This window comes from Osmerus mordax, chromosome 7 (genome assembly GCF_038355195.1).
Source record: "Osmerus mordax isolate fOsmMor3 chromosome 7, fOsmMor3.pri, whole genome shotgun sequence".
Classification (NCBI taxonomy): Eukaryota; Metazoa; Chordata; class Actinopteri; order Osmeriformes; family Osmeridae; genus Osmerus; species Osmerus mordax.
Genome location: NC_090056.1, coordinates 20725087 through 20740086, shown reverse-complemented (window position 1 = coordinate 20740086; position 15000 = coordinate 20725087). Strand labels below are relative to the sequence as shown.

The 15000-nt window shown below is 51.1% G+C and overlaps 1 protein-coding gene across 1 annotated transcript in view; it reads right to left on the bottom strand.

Annotated features, from left to right (window-relative positions):
- The window catches only part of lamb2l (laminin, beta 2-like), a 39221-nt gene that overhangs the window by 15775 nt on the left and 8446 nt on the right, over positions 1-15000 (bottom strand). The window contains 13 exon segments of the mRNA XM_067239417.1: positions 103-282; positions 814-850; positions 852-898; positions 901-1002; positions 1158-1278; positions 1545-1747; positions 2266-2329; positions 2586-2677; positions 2680-2773; positions 4269-4342; positions 4443-4578; positions 5767-5906; positions 5909-5935. Coding sequence (XP_067095518.1) covers positions 103-282; positions 814-850; positions 852-898; positions 901-1002; positions 1158-1278; positions 1545-1747; positions 2266-2329; positions 2586-2677; positions 2680-2773; positions 4269-4342; positions 4443-4578; positions 5767-5906; positions 5909-5935 — 1317 coding nt within the window.

Here is a 15000-nt window from a genome sequence, read left to right as displayed (position 1 = left end):
ACACACACCCTACACACACCCTACACACACACACACCCTACACACACACCCTACACACACACACACACACCCTACACACACACACCCTACACACACACTCACGCTGGCAGCCTTGTGAGTTGTCCTGGCTCAGGCCGTAGTGTCCCTCCCTGCAGGAGTCACAGCGGGCTCCCCTCACGCTGGCCTTGCAGCGGCACTGTCCAGAGATCACCCCTGCGTCTGGGTCTGTGTGCCCGTCACACACACCCCCCTCCAGAGAGCCCACAGGGTCACAGTCACACGCTGGGGAGGAACACACACAGACTCACACACAGCCAGGCCAGTGTTCCTGTCACACACTGTGACTGGCATGTTAACCAGGCATGTCAACATGTAAACACAGGACTGGCATGTTAACCAGGCATGTCAACATGTAAACACAGGACTGGCATGTTAACCAGGCATGTCAACATGTAAACACAGGACTGGCATGTTAACCAGGCATGTCAACATGTAAACACAGGACTGCATGTTAACCAGGCATGTCAACATGTAAACACAGGACTGGCATGTTAACCAGGCATGTCAACATGTAAACACAGGAGGGTTTAGATATCCTTGTTGGGACACACAATTTAGTACCATTAAAAATCCTGTTTTCCCTTTCTTCGTAAATGTTTTAAATAGTTAAATAGCAGTTTTTAATAGTTAAACACCCCTCCTCCAGACTCACACACACACACACACCCTCCCCCATCCTCCAGACTCACCCACACACACCCTCCCCCTCCTCCAGACTCACCCACACACCCCCTCCCCCTCCTCCAGACTCACCCACACAGACTCGGGGGTCTCTGATGTCCCTGCTGGGGGTCCTGGTAGTAGAAAGGTTTACACATCTCACAGTTGCGGCCCATGTGTTGTGGAGACAGTCGTCACACACACCGCCGCTGGAGTTGCCCGTGGCCAGGAACACCGCCATGTCGAAGTGGCACTGGCTGGAGTGGCCGTTACAGGTGCATTCTGGGTAAAGGTGCAGTAAGGTACGAGGGATAAAGGTGTTTCATTTTCACGAATAAAGTTTTATAAATTATTAGATTATTTTAAAAAGACAGGAGGATGAGAGTAGGCAGGAAGTGATGTAGGTCTGTTTCCTGTCTGGGCGGGTAGAGACCTACTTCTGCAGGTGTGAGGGTCGTTGGCCTCTGCTGGTTGCCATGGCAGGTCGTTATAGAAGTCACGGCAACGCTCACAGTTGAGGCCCTCGGTGTTGTGGTTGCACACGCACCGCCCGTGGATCTGACCAATCACAGAAGAGCAGGAAGTCAAACCGACACTTTTATACAATTCGATTCCTACCCACAAAGCACGCGTTATGCCCACAATCAGGGCCGTTGCTTGCAATCCACGGGCCCCCTGCCAAAATATATTCCCTATATAAAACCCTCCTCCCCCTACCCAGCACCCTCCCCCCCTCCCTCCCTCCCTCCCCCCCTCCCTCCCCCCCTCCCTCCCCTCCCCCCCTTCCTCCCCCCCTCCCTCCCTTCCCCCTCCCCCCCACCCACCATGCGGTCCTCCCGGGCGTTGATCCCGGGCACGGGGGCGCACTCGGAGGCGTGTCCGTAGCAGAAGCAGCTTCCCCGCAGCACCAGCTCGTACAGAGCGTAGTAGTACTTCTGCAGCACGTCCGCTCTGCGGTCCAGCAGGTTGTCCCCCAGAGTGTGGAGCTTGGTGAAGTTGATACGCAGGCTGGTTATGCGGAGCAGCTCTGGGGGGGAGGAGGGGGGAGGGAGGAGGAGGGGAGGAGGGGAGGGGAGGAGGGGGGAGGGAGGGAGGAGTGGAGGAGGGGGGAGGAGGGGGAGGGAGGAGGAGGGGAGGAGGGGGAGGGGAGGAGGGGGGAGGGAGGGAGGAGGGGGAGGGGAGGAGGGGGGAGGGAGGAGGGGAGGAGGGGAGGAGGGGGGAGGGAGGAGGAGGGGAGGAGGGGGAGGGGAGGAGGGGGAGGGAGGGAGGAGGGGGGAGGGGAGGGAGGGAGGGAGGGAGGGAGGGAGGGAGGGAGGGAGGGAGGGAGGGAGGGAGGGGAGGGAGGGAGGGAGGGAGGGAGGGAGGGAGGGAGGGAGGGAGGGGAGAGATTGGTTACGGGTCAATTGAAGGACTGGTTTGTGGATGACTGGGTTAGGGTGTTAGTGTGTGTGTTAGCTTTATGGTGTTATGCTTTGTGTGGTATTGTGTGTGTGTGTGTTTGTGTATTGTGTGTGTGTGTGTTGGTGTATTGTGTGTGTGCCTCACCCTGGATGTCCAGGCTGTAGGGGTCTTGCACCTTAACTGCAGGGTCCAGCACCTTGTAGATGACCTGCAGAGACACACCAGGTCAACTCTAACAACTAACACCAAACACAGTCAAGAAGGTAACATCACAGTCCCCTGTAAAGGCGGCAAACACCTTACAGTCTGTTTGTAAAGACAACCTCCAACAAACACCAAACATTCCAGACATTCTTCTGTTGGGTTTACAGTGTTTGGAAATATAACTCTCTCTCTCAGCCCCTACAAACAGACTGTCATCTCTCTGCACCAACAAACAGTTTCTGTTTCCGTGGCGACCTGACCTCTCCGTGAGAGGAGGGTTCGATGTCGGAGTATCGCTGTTCGCAGATGACGTCGTTGATGTTGCGCAGGGCGTGGGCCGGGACCGAGGGGAGGTCTTGCTGCAGTTGTAGGCGAAGTAGCGGTACGGGCGCCAGGTGCGCCCGAAGTCGGAGGAGCGCTCGATCACCATGGCAGCCGGGCGGAAGGTCTACGGAGACACAAAGGGGACACACAAAGCCAGGGGCACAGTCAGGAGCATATTTGTCTTGTTGGTAGTGGGGTGTTTGGTAGTGTGGTGTTTGGTAGTGTGGTGTTTGGTAGTGTTTGGTAGTATGGTGTTTGGTAGTGTGGTGTTTGGTAGTGTGGTGTTTGGTAGTGGGGTGTTTGGTAGTGGGGTGTTTGGTAGTGTGGTGTTTAGTAGTGTGGTGTTGGTAGTGTGGTGTTTGGTAGTGTGGTGTTTAGTAGTGTGGTGTTCGGTAGTGGGGTGTTCGGTAGTGGGGTGTTCGGTAGTGGGGGTGTTTAGTAGTGGGGTGTTTAGTAGTGGGGTGTTTGGTAGTGTGGTGTTTGGTAGTGGGGTGTTTGGTAGTGGGGTGTTTTGGTAGTGTGGTGTTTGGTAGTGTGGTGTTTAGTAGTGTGGTGTTCGGTAGTGGGGTGTTCGGTAGTGGGGTGTTCGGTAGTGTGGTGTTTGGTAGTGTGGTGTTTAGTAGTATGGTGTTTGGTAGTGTGGTGTTTGGTAGTGTGGTGTTTGGTAGTGTGGTGTTTGGTAGTGTGGTGTTTAGTAGTGTGGTGTTTGGTAGTGTGGTGTTTAGTAGTGTGGTGTTTGGTAGTGGGGTGTTTGGTACATTTACATTTACATTTAGTCATTTTAGCAGACGCTCTTATCCAGAGCGACTTACAGTAAGTACAGGGACATTCCCCCGAGGCAAGTAGGGTGAAGTGCCTTGCCCAAGGACACAACGTCAGGTTGGCATGACCGGGAATCGAACTGGCGACCTTTGGATTACTAGCCCGACTCCCTCACCGCTCAGCCACCTGACTCCTCGGTGTGTTTGGTAGTGTGGTGTTTGGTAGTGTGGTGTTTGGTAGTGTGGTGTTTAGTAGTGTGGTGTTTGGTAGTGTGGTGTTTAGTAGTGTGGTGTTTTGGTAGTGTGGTGTTTGGTAGTGTGGTGTTTAGTAGTGTGGTGTTTAGTAGTGTGGTGTTCGGTAGTGGGGTGTTCGGTAGTGGGGTGTTCGGTAGTGTGGTGTTCGGTAGTGTGGTGTTTGGTAGTGTGGTGTTTAGTAGTATGGTGTTTAGTAGTGTGGTGTTTGGTAGTGTGGTGTTTGGTAGTGTGGTGTTTAGTAGTGTGGTGTTTGGTAGTGTGGTGTTTGGTAGTGTGGTGTTTGGGAGTGTGGTGTTTGGGAGTGTGGTGTTTAGTAGTATGGTGTTTGGTAGTGTGGTGTTTTAGTAGTGTGGTGTTTGGTAGTGTGGTGTTTAGTAGTGTGGTGTTTGGTAGTGTGGTGTTTGGGAGTGTGGTGTTTGGTAGTGTGGTGTTTGGTAGTGTGGTGTTTGGTAGTGTGGTGTTTGAATTAGATTATTGGAGTGTACTGTGGGAGATTATTGATTTATATACACTCACACACACATACACAAACATACACACTTACACACTCAAAAACGTGTACACAGTACACACACACATTGAGACACACACACAGTGACATACCTTAAACTTCATGATGAGGTGAGTGAAATGGAATTCAGCCTCCAGGTTCAGTTTGATACTAACATTCTCCTCTCCTGCAGCCAAGTAAACACACAAAGTACCGTGGTTCAAAAACACACACCTAGATACACACTCTGCAACACACACACACAGGTGTATACACACATAGCGCACCATTGACAGACTGCCACCAGGTGAGGTGTCCCAGGCCATCCTTCAGGTAGATGGTGTTGTCCACACGGTGGCTGACTCTGTGCCCGCTGGGGTGGTAGGGCAGCCGAGAGTCACACTGGAAACACTTATCTGACTCCTGCAACGCACAGGAACAGGAAGTCAACACAGGAACAGGAAGTTATCATAGGAACAGGAAGTCAACATTTGGCTTCAATTGGCATGGCATGGGGCCAGGGTAGAGGGGGGGGGGGCAGGGTATAGGGGGGGGGGGGCAGGGTATAGGGGGGGGGGCAGGGTATAGAGGGGGGGGCAGGGTATAGGGGGGGGGCAGGGTATAGGGGGGGGGGGGGGGGGCAGGGTATAGGGGGGGGGGCAGGGTGGAGAGGGTGGCTGGGCTTCTTAACTAGACTGTTGCCAGGGGAGATAAAACCCGGAGCGAGGCACTGAAGAGGCCATAGAGATGCCAACGTGTGCTGACAGTGGAGCTTAAAACTGTGTGTGTGTGTGTGTCTGTGTGTGTGTGTTTGTATCTGCGTGAGCGAGTGTGTTTGTGTGTGCCTGCGTGTGTGTGTATGAATGTAAACATGCATGCCTTTGTTATCAACAGTCTAAATCTGACTTTAAATCTCCAACAACCCTGTAGCACCCCCTGCCAGAACACCCCCCCACACACACACACACACACACACACACACTCACACACACACACACTCACACACACACACACTCACACACACACACACACACACACACACTCACACACACACACACACACACACACTCACACACACACTCACACTCACACACACACACACTCACCCCCCCCCACACACACACACTCACACACACACACACACACACTCACACACACACACACACACACTCACACACACACACACTCACCCCCCCCCACACACACACACACTCACACACACACACACACACACTCACACACACACACACACACACACACACACTCACCCCCCCACACACACACACTCACCCCCTCACACACACACACACGCACACACTCACCCCCTCACACACACACTCACACAAGCTCTCCCAATTCTCTGCCACATTCTATCCATCTTTATCCCTCTCCTTTCTTTCTGTCCATTACTTCCCCCATCCTATCTCTTCCTCCCCTTGTGTGTGTGTGTGTGTGTGAGTGAGCGTGTGTGTGAGTGTGTGTGGTTGTGTGAGTGTGTGTGAGGTAGCGTGTGTGTCTGTGTGAGCGTGTGCGTGTGTGAGTGTGTGTGTGTGTGTGTGTGAGTGTGTGTGTGAGCGTGTGTGAGTGTGTGTGTGAGTGTGTGTGTGTCACCTGCAGGTGGCTGACTATACAGTATGTCACCGGCCCTGTCAGACCACAGGTGGAAGTGGCAGTCAGGTTCACTGATCGCCCAATCAGGAGGTTCCCTGTTGCCGGGTAACAGCTGCCGTCGGTGCAACCATGGCGACCGAGGGAAGCTCCTGCCCAGCCACACCTAAAGCTGATAGAGAGAGGAGGGAGGGGTGAAGGAAGGAAGGAGGAGGGGTGAGGGTAGAGGGGTGAGGGGGGAGGGTGGAGGGGTGAGGGAGGAGGGTAGGGGGGGGTGAGGGAGGAGGGGTGAGGGGTGAGGGAGGAGGGGTGAGGGTGGAGGGGTGGAGGGGGGAGGGGTGAGGGTGGAGGGGTGAGGGGTGAGGGAGGAGGGGAGGTGGAGGAGGGGTGAGGGAGGAGGGGTGAGGGTGGAGGGGTGAAGGGTGAGGTTGGAGGGGTGAGGGAGGAGGGGTGAGGGAGGAGGGGTGAGGGTGGAGGGGTGAGGGGTGAGGTTGGAGGGGTGAGGGGGGGAGGGGGTGAGGGGTGAGGGAGGAGGGGTGAGGGAGGAGGGGTGAGGGAGGAGAAAGACCACAAGTTAGTTGTCATAAAATTGCAAGGTGTTCTGGGCAGTTCTTAGTTACATGACGTTCTCCAACACTGCCACTAGTAGAACCTAGCTGTTCTAGTGGTGGAACATGTTCTGATTCCCCCAGACCAGGTTCTCCTGAAGAACACGTTCTACTAGGTGTTCTACTCCACGTCCAGCTGTGCTCGTAGACCCAGTGGTACCCTCTCCTCTCCACCCCTCACCTCTACCTCCACCCCTAACCTCTACCTCCACCCCTCACCTCTACCTCCACCCCTCACCTCTCCTCTCCACCCCTCACCTCTACCTCCACCCCTCACCTCTACCTCCACCCCTCACCTCTACATCCACCCCTCACCTCTCCTCCTACTCACTTGTCCTCCCCTCCTTTCCTCTCACCTCTCCCACCCCTCAGCCCTCCTCCCCTCTCTCCCTCCCCTCACCCATTCTCTCCTTCCAGTTCCTTGAGTGTAAACACTCCTCCTTCATTCCTGTACACTCATAAATGAGTATGTTCACACACACACACACACACACACACCCCTGGTTGTGAAATCAAAGGGAACACATCTATGTACCTAAGGAATGCTTGTGCGTTATGCTATGCTGGCTATGCTTCCCAACCCTGGAAACCTGCCTGCCTGTTCTAGATGTTTCCTTCTCCAACAGACCTGATCCAAATGACTAGGTTGTTATCAGGCTTGGCGACAACTCCTTATTTATAATCAGGTGTGTTGGAGCAGGGAAACATCTAGAACATGCAGGGCAGTGGAATTCCCCAGGGACCAGGGTTGGGAACCACTCTAGTGTAAGTCTATACAGAATGTCTGTGTGTGTGTCAGCCTCTAGTGTCCAGCCTCTAGTCAACATTAACTGTATATTGACAATATATATGGCCTAAGTTGTGGTTACTTACTAGAACACTGATAACTGACAATCTGGACCTTTCCCATTTAGACTTTCTGGACCTTCTCAAACTGTTCTTGAACACCCTTGCTTAGTGTCTGGCCTCTAGCCTCTAGTATCAAGCCTCCAGTCTCTAACATCCAGCCTCTAGATTCCAAAATATTGATTTCTGCTCAAGCTACTTCCGTTTTTAGCCACCCCTATATCCCACTCTACCTCTCTCACTCACTCCCTCTCTCTTCCTCTCTTTCTCAGACACACACAAACAAGAACAAGTTCTGTCCACATCACTGACTCTGAATAGCCTGGCTCATCAGGCCCGAGGAAGAGAGAGACAGAGGAGAGAGAGAGACAAGAGAGAGAGAGGAGAGAGAGAGAGAGAGCGAGGGTGGGTGGGTGGCAAGGCCCCTTTCATCATCCCAGTCCATGGAACCGTCAACACAGACTTGTAAGGACAAGAGGATTCTGGGAGGGAGAGGGGCTCTGGGAGGAGGGGGGCTCTGCAGGGGAAGGGATGGGTGAGGAGGTAGCAAACATCTTGTTTCCTAGTACAGGTGGAGGATTAAACCATCTAGAACATCTAGACCTGCTACCATAACTGGTACCATACAATTCAGATCACCTCACCGGATAAGAACACACGCTAGCTCATACGCACACACACAACCTCTTGGCCCCTGCTCAGGTAAAAATTAAGCTGAAGCAGATTCTCAGAATACCAGCTGAGAAAGCACACACACACACGCACAGCTGCCCTGTACTGAATAACCTAGAAGGCATACACACAAAGTCGCCATGTACTGACTAACCTAGCATACACACAGACACACACACACACACACACACGCATACGCACAGTTGCCCTGTACTGAGTAACCTAGAAGCATACACACACAGTTGCCATGTACTGACTAACCTAGCACACACACACACACACACACACACACACACACACACACACACACAGCTACAGTACAGAAGGTGTGGTCAGCAGGTGGACCTTTGGAATGTGGAGCAACACACACCTGACACACCCTCTGCAAACAGTCTTTAGACCAAGGATCTGCACACACACACACACACACACACACACACACACACACACACACACACACACACACACACACACACACACACACACACACACACACACACACACACACACACTCACCCTCAGTCTCTCTCACACACACACACACACTCACACACCTCACACACTCACACACTCACACACTCACACACATTTAGTCATTTAGCAGGACGCTCTTAACCAGAGCGACTTACAGTAAGTACAGGGACATTCCCCCCGAGGCAAGTAGGGTGAAGTGCCTTGCCCAAGGACACAACGTCATTATGCACAGCCAGGAATCGAACCGGCGACCTTCTGATTACTAGCCCGATTCTCTAACCGCTCAGCCACCTGACTCCCTACATACATACCCTCAGAGTCTCTCTCTGTCACACACACTGTGACACACACACACACACACTGACACACACACACGCTGCATGTCCAAGCTTCTCCAAAGCCTTTCTCTGTCACTCACTGTGTAATAGAGCAGGGGGGTGTTTGGCTTGGAAATTACAAGGCAAGGAACACACACATGCACACACGCAGAATCTCATTTTTCTAAAGTTGTTTTTGACATCCGAGCCTCTCTCCCCCATTTCCTCTCCCCCCTACCCGCTCCTCGTTCCAGACTCCAGCGCAACTTTACCTGCTCCACACTTTACCTGACGAGCACAGAGAACATGAAATATACGCGCGCGCGTGAGCGTGTGTGAGAGAGAAAGTGTGTGTGCGTGCGTTTGAGTGTGTGTGTCACACCCACAGAGTGCCAGCTGGCTCAAGGGATGTGTGATAAAACCATAACCTACTAATATAATCTCTATCAACCTCGTTGTTTACGTATGACGTATTTCCACGTGAGCTGCTTGGTTGCCTTGGCACCGGTAAACTCCAGCGCTGCTAATCTGCGATTCGGATCTGTCTCCGTCTACTTTCTATTTATTAACCGTAAGGAGAGAACCAAACTATGTAAACTACAAAACACGATCAAATTAAATCCTACACATACGTCTCCGTGGGGTCAGGAATGTGGATGTTACATGAGACCACCTGCATCAATATGTTTTGACACTTGTCGTAAACGGCAAATTTCTGTGCCAAATCGAATTGGGATAGCTAGTGGTAGGCTACCAAATTAGCGCAAATAAACGATATGCTACAATGCATCACTGTACACTAATGAGAAAACCTACATTACGGACATCTGTAATATATACTTCTGTGACCTGAAAGCAACTGGTGAACATGCCTTTCAAGTTTAGACGTTAACCGCCAAATGAAGAATGCAGCGCGAGCCCACAGCTTGTAATCTGCCGCAGGATCTCGTGCCCTTTCCTACTGTAAACACAAGTGCTTGGCGTTGAATGGGGGGGAGGGAGGGGGGGGGGGGGCAGGGAGGGGGGGGGCAGAGAGGGGGGGGGGGGGCAGGGAGGGGGGGCGGGAGCTTCAGTAAACGGGCTTTAGAGGGAGGGGCTTTAGTAAACGTGCTAGATAAAGTGCAGGGCTGCCAACTTTTCCAAACCCCCCCCGGGGCGAGCTATCGCGAGCTTCACCACCCCCCCCCCCTCCCCAGGCGAGTTTACACGAATGTTTGCACGTCAATGATGCTTCACTCCGTTAACCTGCGCCTCGTCCGTTACTGTTTACAACGTTAGCTTGGCTACTTGTTTGGCGTTGGCTTTTCAGTGTGAGATACACAATGTGTGGCGTGAGAGCGTGAGAAATGGTTGAAATGCGTGTGTCACACGGCGAAACCGTGAGAGTTGGCAGCTCTGAAAGTGCATACTTGTAAAATAACACATTTGGGAATTGCATTAAAATCTCCTATGTGCCACACCTGTGTGTGTGTGTGTGTGTGTGTGTGTGTGTGTGTGTGTGTGTGTGTGTGTGTGTGTGCGTGCGTGTGTGTAAATCTAGGGGGAACCCCCTCAGGTTTCGCATTCTTTCTCCATCGTGTGACAACAACAACCAACATATCAATTTCCACTCACTCTAAAACCGACCCAAATACCCAGTAACACAATACTAGAGGACAGGGTAACACTGGTTTCACAACTGTCTGTGTTTTCACCAGCTGGTTACTCGAAGTATGATTAGAGCGTTGGTCAAGCACGTGCCTGCACACTGCCACACACTCACACATAGACACACACTGCCACACATGCACACACAGACACACAGACACACACTGCCACACATGCACACACAGACACACAGACACACACTGCCACACATGCACACACAGACACACAGACACACACTGCCACACATGCACACACAGACACACAGACACACACTGCCACACACTCACACATAGACACACACTGCCACACACTCACACATAGACACACACTGCCACACACTCACACATAGACACACACTGCCACACATGCACACACAGACACACAGACACACACTGCCACACACTCACACACAGACACACACACAGACACACTGCCGCACACACAGACACCACACACTCTCACACACACACACACACAGACGTCCGCCCACCAAAGACAGTGGTATAGGTAAACATGTGTATCCACTGATCCATGGATACAAGGCAGGAATGCAAGCAGAGAGGAAAATGTTACTCATTAAGAAAAACAATCCAGGTGTCAGTGTCAGATACAGCCTGTTCCTAACACTCCCACAATGCACCTCTATCTCCAGAAGGAATGTACCTGTATGGAGAGGAGGGGGAAGAAGGGAGAGGAGAGGAGGGGGGGACAGGAGGGAAGAGAGGGGAGAGGAGAGGAATGGGGGAACAGGAGGGAAGAGAGGGGACAGGAGAGGAATGGGGGAACAGGAGGGAAGAGGACAAGAGAGGAGAGGAATGGGGGAACAGGAGGGAAGAGAGGGGAGAGGAGAGGAGGGGGAAGAGGAGAGATATAGAGCATCACAAGACCACATCATCTCAAATTAACTGGATTAAGTTTGAAGCTCCTGAAGCAGGCTCAGGTAAACCTCTGCTTCCTGTCACACACACACACCAGCAGCTACTGTGTGTGTGTGTGTGGTGTGTGTGTGTGTGGTGTGTGTGTGTGTGGTGTGTGGCTTACTGTCTCAGTCAGCAGTGAAGCAGATGAGAGCCAGTTCTGACAGCTACTGATGCTGATGCTACTAACCCCTCATAGAGACATTCCACTCATACCAGCCATTGTGCTTCCCTCAAATAACCCATCCTCAACCCAGCGTTCAAAGCTGTAAGTAGCCCCCCCCCGACACACACACACACACACACACACACACACACTGGTGTAAAAAGCGAAGAAGCCTGTATTGCATGACCAGAGAGGTGAGGAACTGTCATGCCAAAAACTGTCCGGCCTGACGTCACAACGCGGCTGACGTCACAACGCGGCTGACGTCACAACGCGGCTGACGTCACAACGCGGCTGACGTCACAACGCGGCTGACATCACAACGCGGCTGACATCACAATGCGGCTGACATCACAATGCCGTTCCGATGCAAAGACGTGTCTATCACAGAGCTGGGTTTCAGTTGTGACATGCTGAAGCTGTGTTGATGAAGAACATGTTAAACTCACAGATCACAGAGACAAACAGCTGGACCAACACCAACACAAATACCTGCAGCCACTCGGAGGAGAGGGGAGGGGAGGGGAGGGAGGGGAGCGAATCTGCACTCCAACAGCTTTTAAGAGACACTCAAGAGAATGCAGATAAGAAAAGAGAGCTGTTGAGATTCAAATTCTACAGTTCCGCTGGACTCACCCAATATGAGGAGGCCCAAACACACAGCCATGACGGACCTGGATACTAGGCCTTCTGATTGGCTGCAACACAGAGGGGGGAGGGGTTAGCAGTGCATGTATACCTTCCATATTCAAAATATTACAGTGCGTTGGTGGAGTTAAAGTTGCTGTGATCGTTTGAATATCTTTTCTTTTGAGGCTTTTAACAAACAATAACCCACTCAATAGATTCTTTTTAAATTGTGTGTGTGATACATACACACACATTACTGCTGGTTGACTGGCTGGCGTTTGGACTATTTGCCTGGCTAGCTGGCTGGCTAGTTGGTCGACAGTAGTTGGCTGCCTAGCAAGCTGGTTGGTTGGCTGGCTGACCATGAGCGCATCACAACCACAACACAACCACGAGAGCATCACAACCCCACAGGAACACAGGGATCAGATAGAGTGTATGCCACTGTTATATCCCTATAGGGTTAGGGTTACCCTATAGCACTGAAACTGATAATACACAGTCTACTAATACACACGCACACTACACACACTACACCTACCATACACACATTACACGCACACTACACACACACTACACCTACCATACACACATTACACGCACACTACACACACACTACACCTACCATACACACATTACACGCACACTACACACACACTACACCTACCATACACACATTACACGCACACTTCACACACACTACACCTACCATACACACATTACACGCACACTACACACACACTACAGATACTACACTATAGTCTCTCCCTAGAGTTACCAGCTAATTAGAACATCAGTTAGAACGTAGAACCACATCAGTTAGAACGTAGAACCACATCAATTAGAACGTAGAACTAGATCATACCGACTTCCCAGATGCCCTGCAGCCAGACAGCGAACAGCCTCAGCACAGAGGGAGAGTGTCTCTGTATCCGTGTGTGTGGTGGGTGTGTGAAAGTGTGTGCCTACGGTGTGTGTGTGAAAAAAAACCTTGTAAGCGCAACTGGCTTTTGGGATGTAAAAACAGACAGCATGTGTTTGGCCAATGGGGGAAGAGTATATGTGCGCACCACTCAGCCCGCCCCCCTGCACCCGCCCCTGCGCCCCTGCCTGGTCCCCCAGCCCTCATCAGAGGGGCAGTGGTCTGAATGGACAGCCATTCTTATTCTAATTCTGCTGTCACTCTGGGAGCCACCGGCTGAAAGAGGAGGTCTCGTCTCCAGGCAGGCGGAATGCACCAAACTATTATTCTAGAGAGCGGGGGGAGTGAGGGCGAGGGTGGGAGGGAGGGAGGGAGGGAGAGAGAGAGGGAGGGAAACAGGGAGGGAGAGAGGGAGAGAGAGAGATAAAGAAAGAAAGAAAGAAAGAGAGGGAGGGGTAGAAAGGGAGGGAGAGGTGCGAGGGAGAGATCCAAGGGAGGAATAGAGAGAGGGAGGGAGGGAGGGATCAAGAGAAACAGGGAGGGAGAGAGAGAGAGAGAGAGAGAGAGAGAGAGAGAGAGAGAGAGAGAGAGAGAGAGAGAGAGGGAGGGAGGGAGGGAGGGAAGAAAGGGAGTGTGAGGTGCAAGGGAGAGAAAAAGAGAAGGAGGGAGGGGTAGAAATGGAAGGAGAGGTGTGAGGGATAGGGGATGTGTTTTCAAAACTTTGTCATGTTTTTGGAAACTTTGTCACGTTTTTTGAAACTTTGTCAAGTTTTTTGAAACTTTGTCAAACGTTTTTCCGAAACTTTGTCAAACTTTTTTTAGGATTCCTCCGTCAGGAGCAACCCTATTGTAATTGTTGGTATTATTATTAGGGTTCCTCCGGTAGGAGGGAACCTATTGTTATTGTTGGTATTCTTATTCTTATTATTATTTTTCTTCTCCTTGTGCCTCAATATCTCAAAAAGTCCCTTGTCATAAATTTTCTAATTTGGCACATTGATTCTACATCCAAGTGGGTACCCCCACACCAAATATGGGACACCTTCGACAGTAGGGGGCGCCACAGGCCACGCCCTAAAGTCCGATTTTCAAAGTGATGGCATTTACACCCCATTACTCCAATTCGTCTGAAACTTGGTGTGCATGCCTCATTTCTCATGGGGAACAAAAATGCCTCAAGGACCCATAAGGTCCACCATGATGGATTTTCCTGTACAGTGATAATTTGGGAAACCCTTCAAAATTCCTCTTCTCTTGAACCAAAGCTCCAATTGACTTGACATTTTGAACAGATATGTATCATGGATGTATTTAAAAACATTACTTAACACAGTTGAATCAAATACAAAACGGCTGAAAGGGATGTATTTATGTAAATGTCCACATTGCCTCAATATGTTTGTGTCACTAAATCAAATGTCATTTTGAATTATGGTTTTTCAAACCTAATAGGCTTTAAGGTGACACCACCCAGAAGTACCCTGCAAAGTTTCACCATATGTGAAAATATGACTGAATTACAGCTGTTTGAGCTTGGACAAAATCTGACAATGCTTGCCTTATTTTATTATGCAGTAACTGAACATGGCAAAGTCCAGATCTGGGAATGGCTCAATTGGATGAGATGTTGTGCTGGTTAACGTAGGGTTGTAGGTTCAAAACCAGTCAAAGGCCATTTTTTGGGGGGGGACAGAACGGTTTCTAGTCTTCCGGTCAATCCTCCGGTTGTAAAACATAGCAATGAATGCTTATTTGAGCCCATAACAACACTCCGATCATCTGCTTAGCGAGAGTGTGTAAACCACTGCAAAACAAGACAGGTTTACCACAGTAGCTAGCTACTTGGAGTCTATGCATTTTAGTGTCAGATTCACAACCGAGATGTGAAGTATAATGAAGTAACTTTAATGAAGTATATTGATTGTTCAAGTGGATCCCTTGCCTGTTGCACAAATTCATTTCAGTAACCTAAGCCAGGACAAATCGCCACTGATGCTAGGCATGATTTGAAATTCCCTTCCATGACAAGTTATGGCAC